This window comes from Olea europaea, chromosome 7 (assembly GCF_002742605.1).
Source record: "Olea europaea var. sylvestris chromosome 7, O_europaea_v1, whole genome shotgun sequence".
Classification (NCBI taxonomy): Eukaryota; Viridiplantae; Streptophyta; class Magnoliopsida; order Lamiales; family Oleaceae; genus Olea; species Olea europaea.
This window is the reverse complement of record NC_036243.1, coordinates 4,970,111-4,987,179: the sequence shown is the minus strand read 5'-3', so window position 1 is coordinate 4,987,179 and position 17,069 is coordinate 4,970,111. Positions and strand designations below refer to the sequence as shown.

Sequence of the window (17,069 nt, the reverse complement as noted above, 5' to 3'; positions counted from 1 at the left end):
AATTCGCTCTTTTGCTCGATGTCAACATCATTTGTGGATCAAATATACATATCTAATGGAAAAATGAGACATTCCATTCTCTTTTTTTCTTTTTTCTTTTTCATTGACTTGCCTGTGTATTTGCCACCTTATCTATTTCTCTGTTCCAAGTGTTCTTATTTATTATCGCTATAAAAGAAGAAAGGGGAAAAGGTAATGAAACCCAAAACAAATAAGTATGGAAACAGTAAAAATAGAAAAATCACTTTCATGGCACCATTCCTAAACTCAATGAAGGATTGAAATTTTTGAATTTGAAGAAAAATCGCTTTCACGGCACTATTCTAAAATATTTAGAAAGGGATGTGAACTGTTGCGCTTGGACTTAAGTGGAAATATATTGAATGGAACATTACCACACACATTGGTCAATTGTTGGATGTTTGAAGAACTAAATATTGGAAACAATGACATAAGTTACCCATTCTCCTTTGGGATGGAACCTCTTCCGAATCTTCGAGCTCTCTCATCGAAGTCCTCAAAGGTGAAGCTTCCATTTCCTAAGCTTCAAATTCTCGATATGTTCTATAATGAGTTTACTGGATTTTTAGAGAACTTCAAGGCCATGATTAATGTGAGTGAAAATGAAATTCATGCCGGATTCTATTTTTCAACTATTTTGCTGAAGGGGTTCGAGTATGAGCTGTAGATTATCAAAAGAGCTTCTACAAGCATTGATCTATTGAACAACAAATTTCAAGGAGATATTCCAAGTTCTATAGGAAAGATGAAGGGCTTCCATACTCTGCACTTATCTAATAATAGTTTTACAAGTCATGTTCCATCACTAGAAATTTTGACTTCACTTGAATCATTGGACCTTCGATTAAATCAATTGGTTGGAGAGATTCCTTGGCAATTGGCAAAGATGACATTTTCCTTAACCTTTCATACAATCATCTTGTTGGTTCCATATCTGAGCAAGGGTAGCTTCTTACATTTAATGACAGTTCATATATTGGGAACCCAAAATTATGTGGATTTCCATTTGAAAATGATATTCATTGCGAGTAACCAATGATTTATATGACCCGAGGGACCGACACCGAATCATGAAGTGATAATAGATGTAGTAACATCTGGCAATTTGATTTAGAACAGATGAAAAAGATGGAACCATGTCCAATGATAAGCGGACTCCTCTGCTGTTGGATATTAAGACGAAATTATTGATGAATCATAGGTCATAAGTACAAAGCTAAACTCTCATGGAGATCATAACTCAAACCATGGAGCAAAAAGGTGGCTTCATTTTCAAACCAAAATTCTTCCGTATCCATTTTCTCAGACAAATGTCAAAGGAATCCAAGTATATGACAGCCAAAAAGTAGAATCTTAAGTTGCTTATAAGCTAAAAGTTGAGGAGAACATAAGCCAATGCCCATAAGAATTCATCCTAAGGACTACAGAGTTCTAGAGCTCCTTATCAATTCAGTCTTATGCAGGATTTAGACAACCTAACCATGCACTTTAGCATGCTTGCATGGTAACAAATTGGACGCGCCAGCTACACTTGCTTCACAATTTCCAACTACTTCAGACTCATGAGCTTTATGTTTCTCTCCAACATCCCGTGAATTTCCCCTATGGGTACATTAGATGAATTCCCGCTTGTTTCACTACCCTCGACTTGTTCTCCCGAGTCATCTTTGGAGAGAGCATTTCCCACTGAATCCATGAAGTCCTTTAAGGGGTTCTCAATCGTGGATGAAGTCCCCTTGAGGAAGTCCATGCACGACTTGAACTGCTTCTCAAACATCATCTGAAGGTGACGCCCTTGTTCTTCTATTCGAAGCTGCAATTTTCTTTGAATCTGCAGAAGAATAATTAGAACATAATGTTTGAAAGGAATAACCAGAAACTGCTAGGGTCACACTCCAAATTTTTCTCCCTAATTTGCCTTTGAGTATTTAAATTAAAATGCCAGATACAAAATCTCGACTAAGCTGCAGCACTTTCACTAGGCTGCAAACTTGACACTAGGGAACTTATCAAACAAGACAGCAAGTGTGCCACCCGTAAAAGATATTTTACTATGATACTATCCACAAAAACGAGATCCCTCAGCAAATCGTCAAACATAGCAATAATACAAGACTGCATTAGTATATATATCTCTATTGCTGCCAGAAGCATTAATAATCTGTTTATTTTATGTATCAAATATTAAATTTTGCATTAGTCAAATAAAACGCAATTAATAATCTGTTTATTTTATGTATCAAATATTAAATTTTGCATTAGTCAAATAAAACTCAGGAACCTGATATGTGGCTTAACCTATATTATATGCCACCTTCAAGTTAAAACCAATGCAGCACGTGAATTCATACCTTAGGCTGCTCATGAAAAGGCTTTTGGACTTCCATTTGCAGTCAACTATTCAAAAACCAGAGGTGCACACAATCAGTGACAGAACATATAGAATATAAAAAACTAAAAGGAAGCTGAGCTCAGTTATAATTGTATCTATCCTTACGAATTGTCTAAGATATTAAACTTCCAAAATTTGACAAGTTCCACCATTCTCGTTGAAACCACAATATATTTGCTAGTTCCAGATTGTCCACAAACACGAGTCACTCATTAATCCTCCATCTGCCAACGTGTTTGTGAATATTATGTAACTTTAGCACAACAGACTTCCATAACAAACTACTTTACCGAAATGTCTAATTCTTTTTCATACTTCAATTTCAATTTGAAATTGATGGTCTTCTAATCCTTTTCTCTTGAAAAATTATAAGAGAGATTAATATCTACCAATCATCCATGTTATTCTACAGGAATAACTGGGAGAAGAAAACAGTAGAGCAAAGGTATGAAGTGTAGTTGTCGAATTGTTTGGTCACTGGTGGCATAAGGTAAAACATATAATATCACAATAGAAAGAAGAAACAAGGCACATCTCCATTCAAAAAATTAAAAGAAGTCGAGTGTAGAAAATGAGGTTCATCATCCTACATATATGTGCAAAGCCAGAGAATTAGAAGAGGAAGCCAATTAAACGGAACATATATAAACTAAGAGAAACATTTAAAATATTAAATATCGTGCCCAGAGGTTCAGATACTAACAATTATCGAACTCCAAAAACTACATTAACTACAAGACATGAACTTAAGTAAAAGAAGTAATTTACCGATCAAAAAAGTAAAAGAAGCAACTTACATTTTCTTGTCTAAAGATGACAGATTTTCAATACATGTCCTTTTCTTTTCATTTTTATTTGTGAAGATTCTGCCAAAAAAAAAAAAATCTGAAGTGACAATGAAGATTTCCTTTCATATGTAGCATAACATATATAGCATATTCTAAATTCAATGACAATCATGAACCAGAGACGTCATTGAAGAAGTTATGTTCACGATTGAGCTAAGTGAAATAGTTTGAAAAGATAGATTACTTCATGGTGCAAGCAATGCATTGGAGTTTAAGAGTCAGAAGAATAAGAATTTTGAATTAAAATTGTGCTGCAAATATATATTTTTTAGTATTGTAGCAACATAAAAATATGAAGTGTTGTAATATACTCAATTCTAACTTTAATATTTAAGTATCTGACATTCACTATCTAGTTTATTATATGACAGTATATGTGTATGGGTCTCTGTGGGTACATATAGATGGATAGGTAGATAGTTTTGTAATAAATCAAAACATAAAAATTATTGCAAACGCACACCTTCTATTGTCTCTGGTTTGTATCTAACTGTTCGGTATTTCTGCAGTTCAGGAAAAAAATTACAAAAAGCTCATGACACAAGAATACAACTAACCTGTAGGGGGATTTTCTAAAATCGACTATGCTATATATACATAATGATTTACATACACGTGATGTGGTGAAATATGATCATGTCAGAATTTCGTCAACCAAAAAAAGAAAAAAAAAAAAAAAGATTTCTTCTCTTTTTGATATTTCATTTGCATGTAAATTATTATGTAACTCCTTGTGTATAAGTAATATTATTCTTTCTAAAATATCTAATTTTGGAATTACATATAATTAGCCTGATTATATATCTTTTAAATGTTTACATCCATATTTGATGATATCACTTTTACTTTAAAAGAGAGGATCCAATATTTACTATTCAACTTGAGGCAGCGATTTCACACTAAACTGGTTTTGTACTGTAGCTGAACTCGTTATACACTATTCATCACAAAAAAATGGTTCTTCTAGAAATAATAATAAAATATGGCAGCATTATTACTGTCTTTGTTGACTTTATAGAATCATCTGCTAACGATTACTGTAGCTTCACTTAAAAAATATCATTTTACTTCGTTAGAATGCTATAGCTTCCAAAAATGAAATTAATGAGACAACTTTATTGCTTCCATTGTTGACTTACACAAGTGAGTTACTGTAGCGATCCCTTCCAAAGAAAATCTTCTCATGCATCATGAGAGAGTGAGACAAAAATTATGGCAACGAATTGTAGGAATTTTTTATCATGCCAGTTACTATTCGTTCAGGAAGCATTTCATTATTGCTCATTTGACCCTAACATGCATACCGATAAGTCATTCACTCCTAACCGAGTACAACAATTTTTTTCCTTGGATAATTGATCTTGTGTTTTATACCACATAATATTTTTATTATAAAATTTGTCACCAAAAAATAATAAATATTAATAAATAATTGATTTTTTTAAAGAAGAAAGACGAGTTATACGTATTTTTTAAAACACGCGTTTGAAGTACGTTTAACTATTTTTTATATTCATTTAGATTATTCAATGCGTCTATGACATAGTTCTCGAAATGAGTTTCGAGAAAATATAGAAAACTTATGCATTCGACTACCATACAATCGTCGGTGAATTTATAAAGTTAACATGTTATCATAATTCTTAAATTTTTAAATGATGTCTCTTTTGACATTAAAATTTTTTTAAAGTTTATTAGGAAATTTTTTAAATAACGTCAGAAATTATTGTCGCGAAAAAATAATAAACATTATGAAAATAATTGATTTTTTTAAGAAAAAAGATGAGTTATACACATTTTTTAAAACACACGTTTGATATATATTTAACTATTTTCGATATTCATTTAGATCATTCGATGTATTTATGATATAGTTTTCGAAATGAGTTTTAAGAGAATATAGAATATTTATGGTAGATTTTTATTAAAAAAAAAACTAAATAAATCACTTAGTAAAAAATTTTTTTGACAAAAAAAAATAAAAAATAGAGCAATTCCGCGCATCTCGGAGCAAATGCTCCGTGATGTGCGGAGCAATTTTGCTCCTAGCATCCAGGAGTTGATGCTTTTTGCTCCTCCTGGCACCCAGGAACAATTTTGCTTCCTGGCACCCAAGAGCAATTTTGCTTCGTGCATCACGGAGCAAATGCTCCGTGATACACAGAGATGCTCCATTAGGCAACTTTTTTTTTTTCATTAGGTGATTTATTTAGTTTTTTTTTTTTTTTATAAAAATCTATCATAAATCTTTATAAATATTTTATATTCTCTCGAAGTTTATTTTGAGAACTATATAATCGATACATCGAATGATCTAAATAAATATAGAAGATATTTAAACGTACATCAAGTGTGTGTGTTAAAAAATTCCTATAACTCATCCTTTTTTAAAAAATAAAAAGAATTATTTTATTAATATTTATCATTTTTTCGCGACAATTTTATCAATATAATTTCCTTTTTTCCTTGATGATTGATATATTTTTTATACAAATCTATTTTACCCTTATATAATGTGACATGGAGCATATTAAATCATGTATATTGTTTATTTCCAAAAAGTAGTTGTGAGAAATCAAAGTAAAACTTAATACAATATTGAAAAAATTAATACTCAATCAAAAAGATGTCGATTAATTTATTTGACGATACTGAATATTTTAAATGTATATAAATTTTGGAGGATTAAAATCAAATATATCAAAATTGGGTGATTAAATAAAAATCTCAATCCCATTTAAGTGACAAAATATTATACTGTGGCTCAACTTGTGTTTGGCTCCATTAAATTTTTTCTCATTTTTCTCTTTTTTATTTTCAATCGCAGAATCTTCCATAAAATTATATTATATGTAAATAAAAAAATTCATTAAATCGATTGGATATTGAACAATAAAAAAAATATTCGACTAATTACACGATTTAATTATATTGAATATAGTTATCATCAAATAAGTCATTTATATGCAAAATAACCACTCAAACTAAAATCATGTTTGATTTATGAGCTTCAATAATTTTGGTTTTTAATCCATGCATTAAAGGAACATTTATCCTATCCCCAAAAAATATATTTCAATTATAGCAACACAAAATTGAGGTCAACTAATTTTTCATCTTAATATTTTAACATCTGAAAAAAATTTATATATAAAAGAAATTCGATCGTTTTTAGAAATTTTTTTCTTATTGTTACTTTTTCCCCTCGATCAATTAATTTTTTGAATAATCCAATAAAATTTTTTATGTCATTTTTTGTAATAAAATTTTATTTTTTTTAATGTCAAAAGTTTGTTATATATGAAGATTACATTTCTATTTATCATTTAAAACAATTAATCAAATTTGTAGATTTATTGAGAGAAATGAATAGATATTTTGACACGTTAATAACTTAATATTTCCTAAAAAAATGAGCATGCGAAAAACTAGTAAAAAGAGAAATTGGGAGAAAACAATTAATAGTGTTTTTTTCTTTTTTCTAAGAATATGTAGTTAAAAAGTAGTGAAAAATTTTGAATTTACGTACAAAATATTTAATTGTGAGAATATGTAGATGAAAATAAGTATGAGAAATAAAGAGTTTTGAAATAAATTGAGCCAACGGTGTAGTAACGTGATTAAGCCTAATTTCTTCACAAGAGAATTCTAGTTGCCAAAAGAAGAAAAATAAAAATAAAACGAATGTCTCAGGCACAAACATTTTATAACCTCATTATAAACCTCCCCTTCGCACAAATTCGTTTAATCATAGGTCACAAACTACATTACTCTGAAAGGATTTAGTTCGGGCAGTCCTCAACTCTTAATATAAATTTATTGTGCTCTCTCAACAATTATACTTCATGCTCTAGTGAACCTATTGAAAAGCTTTTAGAGTCTTCAGAATTTATAAAATTAGTATGGAAACATTGTTTTTCTATAGAGATGCTCAGTCTTGCTAGAAATTTTTGGGGATCACAATGCTAAATGCAATATAAGCTCAACTCAGTGTCTTGAGTACGAATAGCATATGATCCTATGGTTCTTGAGTTCCTCCAATAGGACCACAGTACAAGTGCGAGCTTTTATATAACTAGCAACAAATTCAGTCAGTTTGTAGCTCACCGCAAAGACAACAAAGTGTAGAACTATGAACCATATATTATGATTAGATTCATCTAAAATTTTAACGAGTCCTTGCTCTTTTATCCTAAGATCTTAGTATAATACTTTGACAACAACTGGAACTTGCATAAACAATTTTATATTTTATATTAAAAGGCTAATCATTAAAGGTGTGTGTAATAAGCATGAAAAATATTTCCTAAATAAGAAAATATTTTCCTTGTTTTAAGGAAAACAAAAATCTACCTTTCCCAAAGAAAATATTTTCCCGAAAAACAAGGAAAATTAAGCACTCCAAAAGTTGGAATTCAGGTGTAGAAAGGTCGTTTTCCATAAAAATTTTCAAACAAACAAATCCTAAATGTTAATCATTTGCACTTGTAGACCTCAAGATCAGTAGCTTGTGAACTCACCTAGAACAAATTAACGGATAATCTGTTTTTGAGATTTCAGTTAAATAGAGCTCTCATATGTTATATAACTCCTACATTCGGATATTCTGCATAAATCTCTCATCTTGGCTCAAAAATGCCAACCTCCTATGATCGTATCGTTTCTACAGACCTAAAAGCGAAATTAATTACACTTAACCTTAAATAAAATTAAATTATAGGCAGACAAAAAACAGAAATAGGGAAAAAAAATTTATAATTCAATATTGTATTCATAAAAATAAAAACCGAAAGCCTTCTGACAAATATAACGTGAAGATAAAAACCCATAAACAAGGAATCTAATCAATATTAAATCAACAATCCTTCGAAAGATAATAAAAATTGACGTGGGTCATTGTTGAAAAAATAAAATCTACCAATTGCAATTACAGAAATTGAAATTTTGCTTTGGTGTTGCAAAGGATTTCGGATGCCGCAAACCGAGGGCTAATCGGGGCAGCCCTAGAAACGAAGGTAGACCCTTTTCTCAGCTTAACCTGAATTTAAGTTCCCGTTTCTTGTCCTTTCCACTTTGATGGTGCTGAATTATGGAATTCTTGGTCGTTTTGATATGCTAAAATCGAGCAAGTGGGTTTTAAGTTTTTGGTTATCGTTTATTCAAGTTTCTGATCGTAAACATGGAATGGACTCTTTTGATTCTTCTTTCATAACTGAGCTTTAAATTTTGAAACCCTTGTTCTCTGTTCCCCACTGTACAAAAATTATGTGAAAAAGCACAAACCGATTCTTGATTTGCTCTCTCTCTCTCTCTGTGCTCCGAGAACAAGTAATTAGTATTTCTGTATTTTGATTTTTTTCTTTGAATTTTGGTTTCTGAATTTAATCAGATTACTAAATAATTGTTACAGAGAGACGGGGTTCTGCATGGTTTAATAAATGCAGAACAGAGCATTATGGAAATTCACCCAAAGGAAATACCCACCACCGAGTCGGTTTCGGAGTTTCTGTTAGTCATATGATTCTCTTTTCTTTAAACTCTTCAATTAAATCGCCGTTATTCAATTCTTTTAAGTATTGAGAAAAATTGTTTGATTATTTGTATTGTTAGCTTCTCCGTTACTACTAATATTTGTTGGGGAAGAATTGATTTAGAGAAGTATCCTCTTCTTTTTCTTCTTTTTGGTGCAGAGATAAGCCTGAGGGAGAAGAGCAATTGATCCCAAGCCCGAGAATAAGCATTGCATTTGATGCAAAACATACACCCATGTTTCCATCTATGAAAGCACTGATTCTCTACCAGAGAACAATAAATCCGTTGAGAAAGAGGGGGAAGATTTAGAAAGGGCTCGGCCACCCCAGTCGCATTCACTCTCTGAAAATGATAGTTCTGTGGCATCCAGTGTGGGATTGTATCCTCGGAATCATAGGTACCATAATGTTATGGAGGTAACGATGAAATCGAAGAGTTTGGTGATAGTGACTTGGATAATATAGATGAGATGGACGATCAAGATGATTCGGATTACTATGATCAAGATGATGGAATTGTTTGCGGAGAAGTATGGTCAGAGTCAATTTTAACTGCATCCATGGAGTCAAGGACAGATCTTTCAGCTTGAGTTATCAACGAGGAAGTACAGAGTCCTTTGATAAGGATTGGACAGCCCGAGATGGAAATGGAGGCATCTGGACCAAAAACTATTTCTAGAGATAGAAGTGACTATGTCAATTCCGTGCTGAACCCTGTTGAAAACACTACTCAGTGGAAAGCTGTGAAGTTGAAAGGGATGCAGCCTTTGAAGCCACAGAAGGAGAACTTGATTGTTACGACCTTGAAGCACCCCACATTTCTTTCAGTAGTTTAGAACCGACTTTCAAGCGATCTTCACAAAGTTTGAAGCCAAAATTGGATCATTCGAGATAGTCGTTGATTCTAGTCTTTCAAGCTGGTTGGTTTCGCCTGATATCACTCCTGCAAAGAAGAATAGTTATAGTGATCTTGAGACCACTACGCCTGAAAGGAACATACCAATAGGGTCGACTTCACCGAGGAGCTATGATGATCGACCAATTCTAGGTGCATTGACAGTCGAGGAGCTGAAACGGATGTCAGCATCTTCCTCCCTGAGGAAGTCTCCTGGTCGAAACCCTGATGAGATGCCTATTATAGGTACAGTCGGGACCTATTGGAATGATTCGGGTTCGGCCAAGCATTCTGACTCAGTCTCTTCTTACAAAGTCATACCGAATACAACCAGTAAGTACAGAGAGGTATTCTTGAAGTGAGAATTTGTAAATTAATATCACATTGATAATGTTTTGTTCCAAGTATTTGCCATCAATTGTGCAGGACAAGAGAGTGAATTGGCATTCAACTCCATTCGAGGCGAGACTGGAGAGAGCTCTCAACCAAGGTGCTGCAGAAGCCTAATATACCCAATTTCATCCTACAGAAGAAAGATGAATTGAAATTTTTATTATTCTTTTCCAGTGCCCGTCTTTGGATTCTTTTAATCTGTTATAGTTTGTGAATTTTATGCATTTGTTTATTGTACTTGCTCATACCTTTTTTATTGTTTGTGAATTTTGATATGATTTATATGCAATTGTTTGTTTATTGTAATAATTTAATCAAACTCCGTTTTACTTGTCGATGGAATTGATTGATTACTTTTATGTTTTCTTATTGCTCTCAAGAAATTGCCGTTCCACTGTCATGTTTGAAGTAGAACTTGTTGACGTGATCCAAGAATCCTTCATTCCCAATTACCAAGGCTCATAATTCCAGCACATAAGGAATTGCAATGTTTTGTAAATTCAATGATGTAGAATTGGATGTAAATATCAAGAAATCCAAATTTAATTAATATTTAAAATTAGCAAGTTACTTGAAGAGAATATTTTTGTACTAGTCCAACAAATTGTAAGTCAGTGACATGGATATTTTTCATGATCCCATTAAATACATCACTACATCTATATAAATATTTGCTACAGTTTATTCTTTAATATGAAGTAACTTTCCCTTTCAAATGTCTTCTGTTAATATTTTCATTGACTTAATCTTCTATTAGGTCGTTTTCAACTATCAACAATTTTCTTTTATTTGTATATTCGTGGAATTGGATTTCAAATATGGCTAAACATTATCTTGTGTTGCTTTCGGTATTCGAAAACTTTGATATCCATTTTTGTTAGAAACGGACTCTTATTCATTCTTTGTGACCAAGTAGCCCTTTCATAATGTCTTCTCTTAATACTAGTTTTTTTCCTTTTGCAATGCACGGGTCGCATTTTTTTGAAGGTAATGTTAACGTATTTGATGGTAAAAATTACAAGAGGTGTATACTTTATTCAATCGAGGTTGTTAGGTAGATGAATGTCTGGCTAGCCAATTAAGCACAAAAATCTTTTCAATTCAAAGTTCTACATCAAATTTCATAAAAACAATTATCCTATTTTGCTTCCCTTTCCAAATCAGAAGAGGTTACATTTTCGGTTAATGCCCATAAATCACAGTAAATAAGGACTTCTCGCAATTGGGCACTTGGGCACCGAGGTTGAAAAAAAAAGAAAAAAAAAAAGAAAAACACATGAGGGCTGTAGGTCTTGCTCCTCACACAAGCAACCAGATTGAGGAATGAGGCAATCAAAAGTCAACACGCTATTCTCTACTCTTATTCGTTTGTGTTTTCCTTTAACATCTCAGAATTTCTTTTTCAGTTTGTTGAAATCATGCCCATCTCCACCCAGAGACGAATCCAGAAGTTCAACCTAGCATGGGCGGTTCGACTGTTCAGCTGCAATAAAATATTAAGAGCCCGTTTGATACCATTTATTCATTTATTGCGTTTTTTCGCAAAAAATACATTTTTGAATGGTGATTTGATAGAGAATGTGCAGCTAATAATAAATAGAAGTTTTGAATTTGCATATAATATTATTTTATTGTAAAATGTGTGGTTGAAAAAAAGAGAAAAAATATATTTTGAAAAAAATGAAAATCAAACAAGGCCTAAAGTTTAAATATAACAATTATTTTGTTCAAATTGAATATATATAATTTTCTTATAAGAATAAATTGGACTCATTGAATATCATTGTTGTCAAATTTTGTATAATTTAAAAGAAAAACATGGGTTCGAATCTTTGCAATTGTACTTGCAAACTAGATAAAACCTAACAAATATTACTTTGTTAAACACAGTGATAACAACCAATAAGTGGCATAATGGTCAAGCTTCCAATACCTCTATCAAAGAGGACTTGAGTTTGAAACCCCTTTGGTCCACTTTCTATTGAATTTTTGTAAAAAATATAGAATAAAAGCATTGTAAAGTAAATTTTTGCTAGCAAGGGGATTCAAACATGAAACATCCAACATAAACATACAAACTCTAACCAATTGAGCTAGAAGTCATGACTGAGACTAAAACGAAATACCAGTAATATAAACTGAAAATTTAATTTGTTCCCAACAAAAAAAAAAAAACTCCTCTCGACGGATTCAGCACTGGTAGCCGCTGGGGCTCGCCAAGTGCTGGATCCGCCACTGTCTCCACCCAAATGGAGAAGGAGTCAAACGAAAAAGAAAATGACGCAAAGCTTAGAATAGGTTGTACATGAGAACAATTAATTCCACAATATAATTCATCAAGTAAATAAGCTCTAAATATGGTAACTTGGAAGAAGCACCCACAGTAATCGTCCAAGACATTTCCAAGAAAAGCATTCCATGACTTAAAACAATGCTTACTGCTTGATTCGTTATGCAGTTGCTAGTAGTTCTATTAATTTATGTCATGTACAATGCAGTGTCTTTCTAAGATAACAATATTTGCTTGTGATTATGAAAAATGGTAAGACGCATTGCAACCAATTTGAACACGTGATTGTTTAAGAGCAGGTAAATTAGCTCAACAATAGGCATGATGACTTGATGTCATCCTCACCTTTCTCCAGCTTATCATCGGCTGTTTGTTCAAGGTTCCAAACTCAACAATGACAACTTTTTTTTTTCAGAAGTTAAAACAGTCAGGGAAAAATATTTATTTAGGAAAATTTTCACCATAGATTTTCTTCATATCAGCCCTGTTGAGAAAGCTCAATGATTTTATATAAACCTGCTTGTGAAAGAAAAAAAATATTACAGCTACTCTCACAAATGCACTATATACCAAAACAAAAAAAAAAAAAAAAGGTCAGATTAACATGACAATGTACTTGGCAAATATGAAAATAAATACTCTGTGAGCATAACTATTGCACTTGGCCACAATTCCTCTTAATCTCACTCCACCCCCACACCATTGTTGGTGCCATCCAAATTATTGATGCCATCTCAAATGATCGAATCATCACCACCAAAATCACCAGCAACACCTCCAAATTCATTGCACTATCATTTGAACATCATCCATAACCATCAGTACTTGAGTTCATCACAGCACCACTACCACGACCACCAGCACCACATCCAGCCCTATCATACCTTACCATTTCTACCATCAACACCTTATTGTCAAACAACGTCTACCATCAGCACCACCCAAACGTAGCCACCAGTACCACCTGCACGTCTCTTTCATATAAACACGTACAAGAACCTATAGAAATTACTCCCAACAAAACTCTCCAAAATCCACTAACTTCACTGCCAACACTAAAAACTCGAATGATTGATTTTGAAATGACTGTATCTGCCATTTGGCGGTGGAAGAAAATTGCGGCCTTTTTTCCGAGGGCGAGTAAAGGGAAAATTTGATCTTATCGGTTAGAATAACTGAGTGAAATCTTAGGTTCCAAATTAAGTTTATATAGTTATTACTAAGCTCTGAATAAGAAAATCAGAGAGCAAATACAAAAAAAGTTTAAATAAATAAGTAAATAAATAAAATAAAATAAAAAATCTGATGCCCTAAAATCCTAAGAAAAGTCATTATCAGCCTGTAGAAATATTTTTGGCACACTTAACATAGAACTTACTTGCTCTTAGCAACTTCACTTTGTTCACAAACTCCAAAAAAACACAAGACATGAAGAAAAAAACATATCAGAGTTAAATTGTGGTAACTTGAATGTGTTTGTGAGAATTAAAAAAATTAACAGTGATATCACATGTACTTTCTTGATGTTGAATAGATACCTCTATAGCAGGCTGGCCTTTTAAATCCCTTTGCTTGTGAAATCCTGATAACATACGTTCTGGGTTTCTTCTTCCTACTCTGAGTGAAAAATATATCAGGGTTACAGTGACCAAGTTTTCTTTTTGAAAGGCTTGGTGCACCACTATACATATACTTTTGAACAATTGAACAAAGAAAAAAACCCACATGAAAAAACTTAAACAAAAGACAAAACCCACATCAAATAATAAACAATCGAACACTATTTTTTAACGATTATAAAAAAGTTCCATATATTATTAGTAGTAACTGTATAAGTAGTATTCAATGGGAGTTGATAGTGATTGCGATCTGGAGAATGAACACGGAACCAAAATATCTAAAGCAACCTGTTGATTTAAAAAAATAGCCGTTGGTACTTAATAGAGTCTAAACTAAAGACTCAGCCTTAAGTTCCTGCGCATAGGTAGATGAGATTGCTTTCTTCACAACCATAGAAGAGATATACTAGGCAACTGCCTATTGATACAAAAATAATGTAAATGTTTTATCACTTGTGTTGTGAGAACTTCAGTGTCTGTCTTGTATATCTGTTTTTGCCTTTTGTGTACATACAAGTAAATTGGATTAGATAGAGTTATGTAAGATAATCTGATGACTTGATCTACTGTCAAATAGTTTTGCCGAGATATTAGAGACTTACATTATCAGCATGCATATGAAGAAACCGGGTAATGTGTGCAATTAAAGCCGGTTTTTCAGTTGGAAAATATTTGAAAAATTCCATTTTTATATTCGATTATATCTGTAATTGAAATTAGTGAACATCTTGCGTCATCAAGGAAATCAGTTAGCACAAATTCTAGAATATAGGAATAGTGGCCTAACTTCTAATAAAAAGAGGAAGGAGGGTCTAATATTCATGCAATAGTAAATAAATTCAATTTTACTATGCATGATGTTATTTTTTTTTTTTTTTGTAAAACAAATGTCCTTCCACGCATCATCCCGCTAGCGTTAAAAAAATAATTATGTCAAACAAATGTTCTTCCACACATCATGCTACTAGCAAACATAAACTGCCGAGAAAAAAAAACTTTTCGCACATGAGCTTAAAAAAAAAATAAAAAATAAACTCTCCACACAGTGCGGAGAAAAGCTCTCCGTACAGTGCGAAGTAAAAAAAAAAAATCTCTCCACACAGTGCGAAGAGATGGCAAACACCATGGCAAAACTCTTCGCACTGTACGGAGAGATGACATTCTATGCGGACTCTCCGTACAATGCAGATTTAAAAAAAAAAAAACTTCGCACAATGTGGAGAGTTGACAAACTCTCCGTACAGTGCGAAGTTAAAAAAAAAAAAAAAAACTCTTTTCCCGATGACTGTCACGTGCGTTGCACGAATTTTGTATTTATCATATTTTTATTAGTGTATAAATTTAGTTTTTTGAAAAGTTTTTGAAACAATATCTAAAAATATTTTCATGATATAAGAAAATAACTATAAAATATTTTTACAATTGCATAACAGTATTGTGTCATCCAGAAAAAATATACCTGTATATTTCATACTTGAATAAGAAATATACGAGATTATATAAATTATTTTACTTGTATTCTTTGATAGTGTTGATATGATTAAGTTGAATGTGAAAATTATATTTCTAAATTTTATGTAATTCAATATTGAAAAATTGAAAATTGAGCATCATATTCATATGCATTTATATTTTGTACTTCATATATATTTAATATTTATTTTATGCTTTTGTTGAAAAAATAAAAATCTGGAATTTTTTTTGAAATTTGGTTTGGTAAGTGAATGCACGGTGATCTACATTCTCAGTATTTGTAAGTTCAAAAATCGGTATATAAAAATACAATAAACTGCAAATACGGTAGGCAACATATACGGTAAGTTGCAAATACGATAGACAGCATATACGGCAAACTACAAATACGGTAAATTGTTTGCAAATACGATAGGTTGCAAATACGATAAACTGCAAATACGGTAGACAGTATATACGATAAGCTGTATATACGGTAAGCTGCCTGCAAATATGTTAAACTGCATATATATATTTATAATTTGTTATAAATGTATAAAATTTATTTAATATTGAATTTCTTAAGTATTAAATATTGTAATTCAATATTATTTCTTTTTTTATAATTGTATTTTCGAGAATTAAAAAAAAAGTGATTATGAAATTGCTAATTTTTAAATGTGTTTTTTTGTTGAAGATAAAAATGATTTTTTTATGTTATTTTAAAAAAATTTATTGTAATTTTATTAACGTAATAAGAAGATTTATTATGCATTTTTATTTTTTACATTTTGTGAAGAATTTTGTTTATGGTGATTGACAAATATTCTTCCACACACGCATAATGCCAACAACATAAAAAAAAAAAATTTTAATATATATAAACTCCATGAGACAAAAAAAAATAAAATAAAATAAAATCTCCGCACATGTGAAAAAAAAAGACTTCGCAAAGTATGGAGAGATGGCAAACTATCTTTCCGCACAGTGTGAAGAGAAAAGCAAAAACTTTCGGGACTTTATCTACAAGTTCCAGGAGGCCTTTTCTCAAACAACTTTTGAGCAATGCATTGAACACTTTAATTCCTGGCCTACAACCTAAAAGTATAATTTCATTGAAAATTATATCCGCTTCTAATATCCAGGAGCTGTTATCAAGCAAGTGTAAAATATTGAGTTTTGGTGATACCCTAGAGCCTCCATTTGTGAAAGCAGTGTCATAGTACTATCAATATCTCATTCTTTGCACAACTCACATATTGTTTCATTGTATGAATCACGAGAAAGCTCATTTCCAATACCATAAATATGATTTGAATGCTCAGAAATTGAGCTATGATTGAAATTTAAAGAAGACATAACTAATTTTGAGCCATGTTTTTTCACTCTGTTTCGTTGTATATACGAAAAATTTACAATCTTAAAATTTGACTTGTAATTAAGGAATTTGAAAACAACTCTTCGTACTGTGCGGAGAGTTTTTTTCTCTGTAATGTGCGGAGAGCTGATTTGTCATTTCTCCACACTGTGCAGAGAGTTTTTTTTTTTTAGCCTCGCACTGTGCGAAGAGTTTGCCAACTCTCCACACATGGTTCAACTCTCTCCGCACAGTGCGGAGAGGTTTTTTC

At 31.9% G+C, this 17,069-nt stretch overlaps 1 protein-coding gene and 1 long non-coding RNA gene across 5 annotated transcripts; one reads left to right on the top strand and one right to left on the bottom strand.

The window, feature by feature from the left end:
- Window positions 1-1,230: 1,230 nt before the first annotated feature.
- Window positions 1,231-3,632, bottom strand: LOC111396756 (protein PHOSPHATE STARVATION RESPONSE 1-like). The gene is made up of 2 exons (XM_023023257.1): window positions 2,373-3,632; window positions 1,231-1,852 (listed from the first exon to the last, which is right to left on the bottom strand). The coding sequence occupies exons 1-2, from the start codon at window positions 2,406-2,408 to the stop codon at window positions 1,571-1,573; spliced, it is 318 nt and encodes a 105-aa protein (XP_022879025.1). The 5' UTR covers window positions 2,409-3,632; the 3' UTR covers window positions 1,231-1,570.
- A 4,422-nt stretch (window positions 3,633-8,054) lies between these two features.
- LOC111396755 lies at window positions 8,055-10,394 on the top strand. Of its 4 annotated transcripts, XR_002703061.1 has the most exons (4): window positions 8,064-8,276; window positions 8,651-8,769; window positions 8,952-10,034; window positions 10,114-10,394. It is a non-coding gene; the product is annotated as an uncharacterized LOC111396755 (long non-coding RNA). The 4 variants fall into 4 exon arrangements; XR_002703060.1 differs by having other exon boundaries at window positions 8,055-8,276; window positions 8,672-8,769; window positions 8,952-10,394; XR_002703059.1 differs by having other exon boundaries at window positions 8,055-8,276; window positions 8,952-10,394.
- Window positions 10,395-17,069: the final 6,675 nt, after the last annotated feature.

What these genes read in the sequence shown, in the direction of transcription:
- LOC111396756 (XM_023023257.1), bottom strand. Translation starts at nt 2,408, where the DNA reads ATGGAAGTCCAAAAGCCTTTTCATGAGCAGCCTAAG. An exon ending in CTTTTCATGAGCAGCCTAAG is followed by an intron (nt 1,853 to 2,372) that starts GTATGAATTCAC and finishes ATTCTTCTGCAG; the next exon opens with ATTCAAAGAAAATTGCAGCT.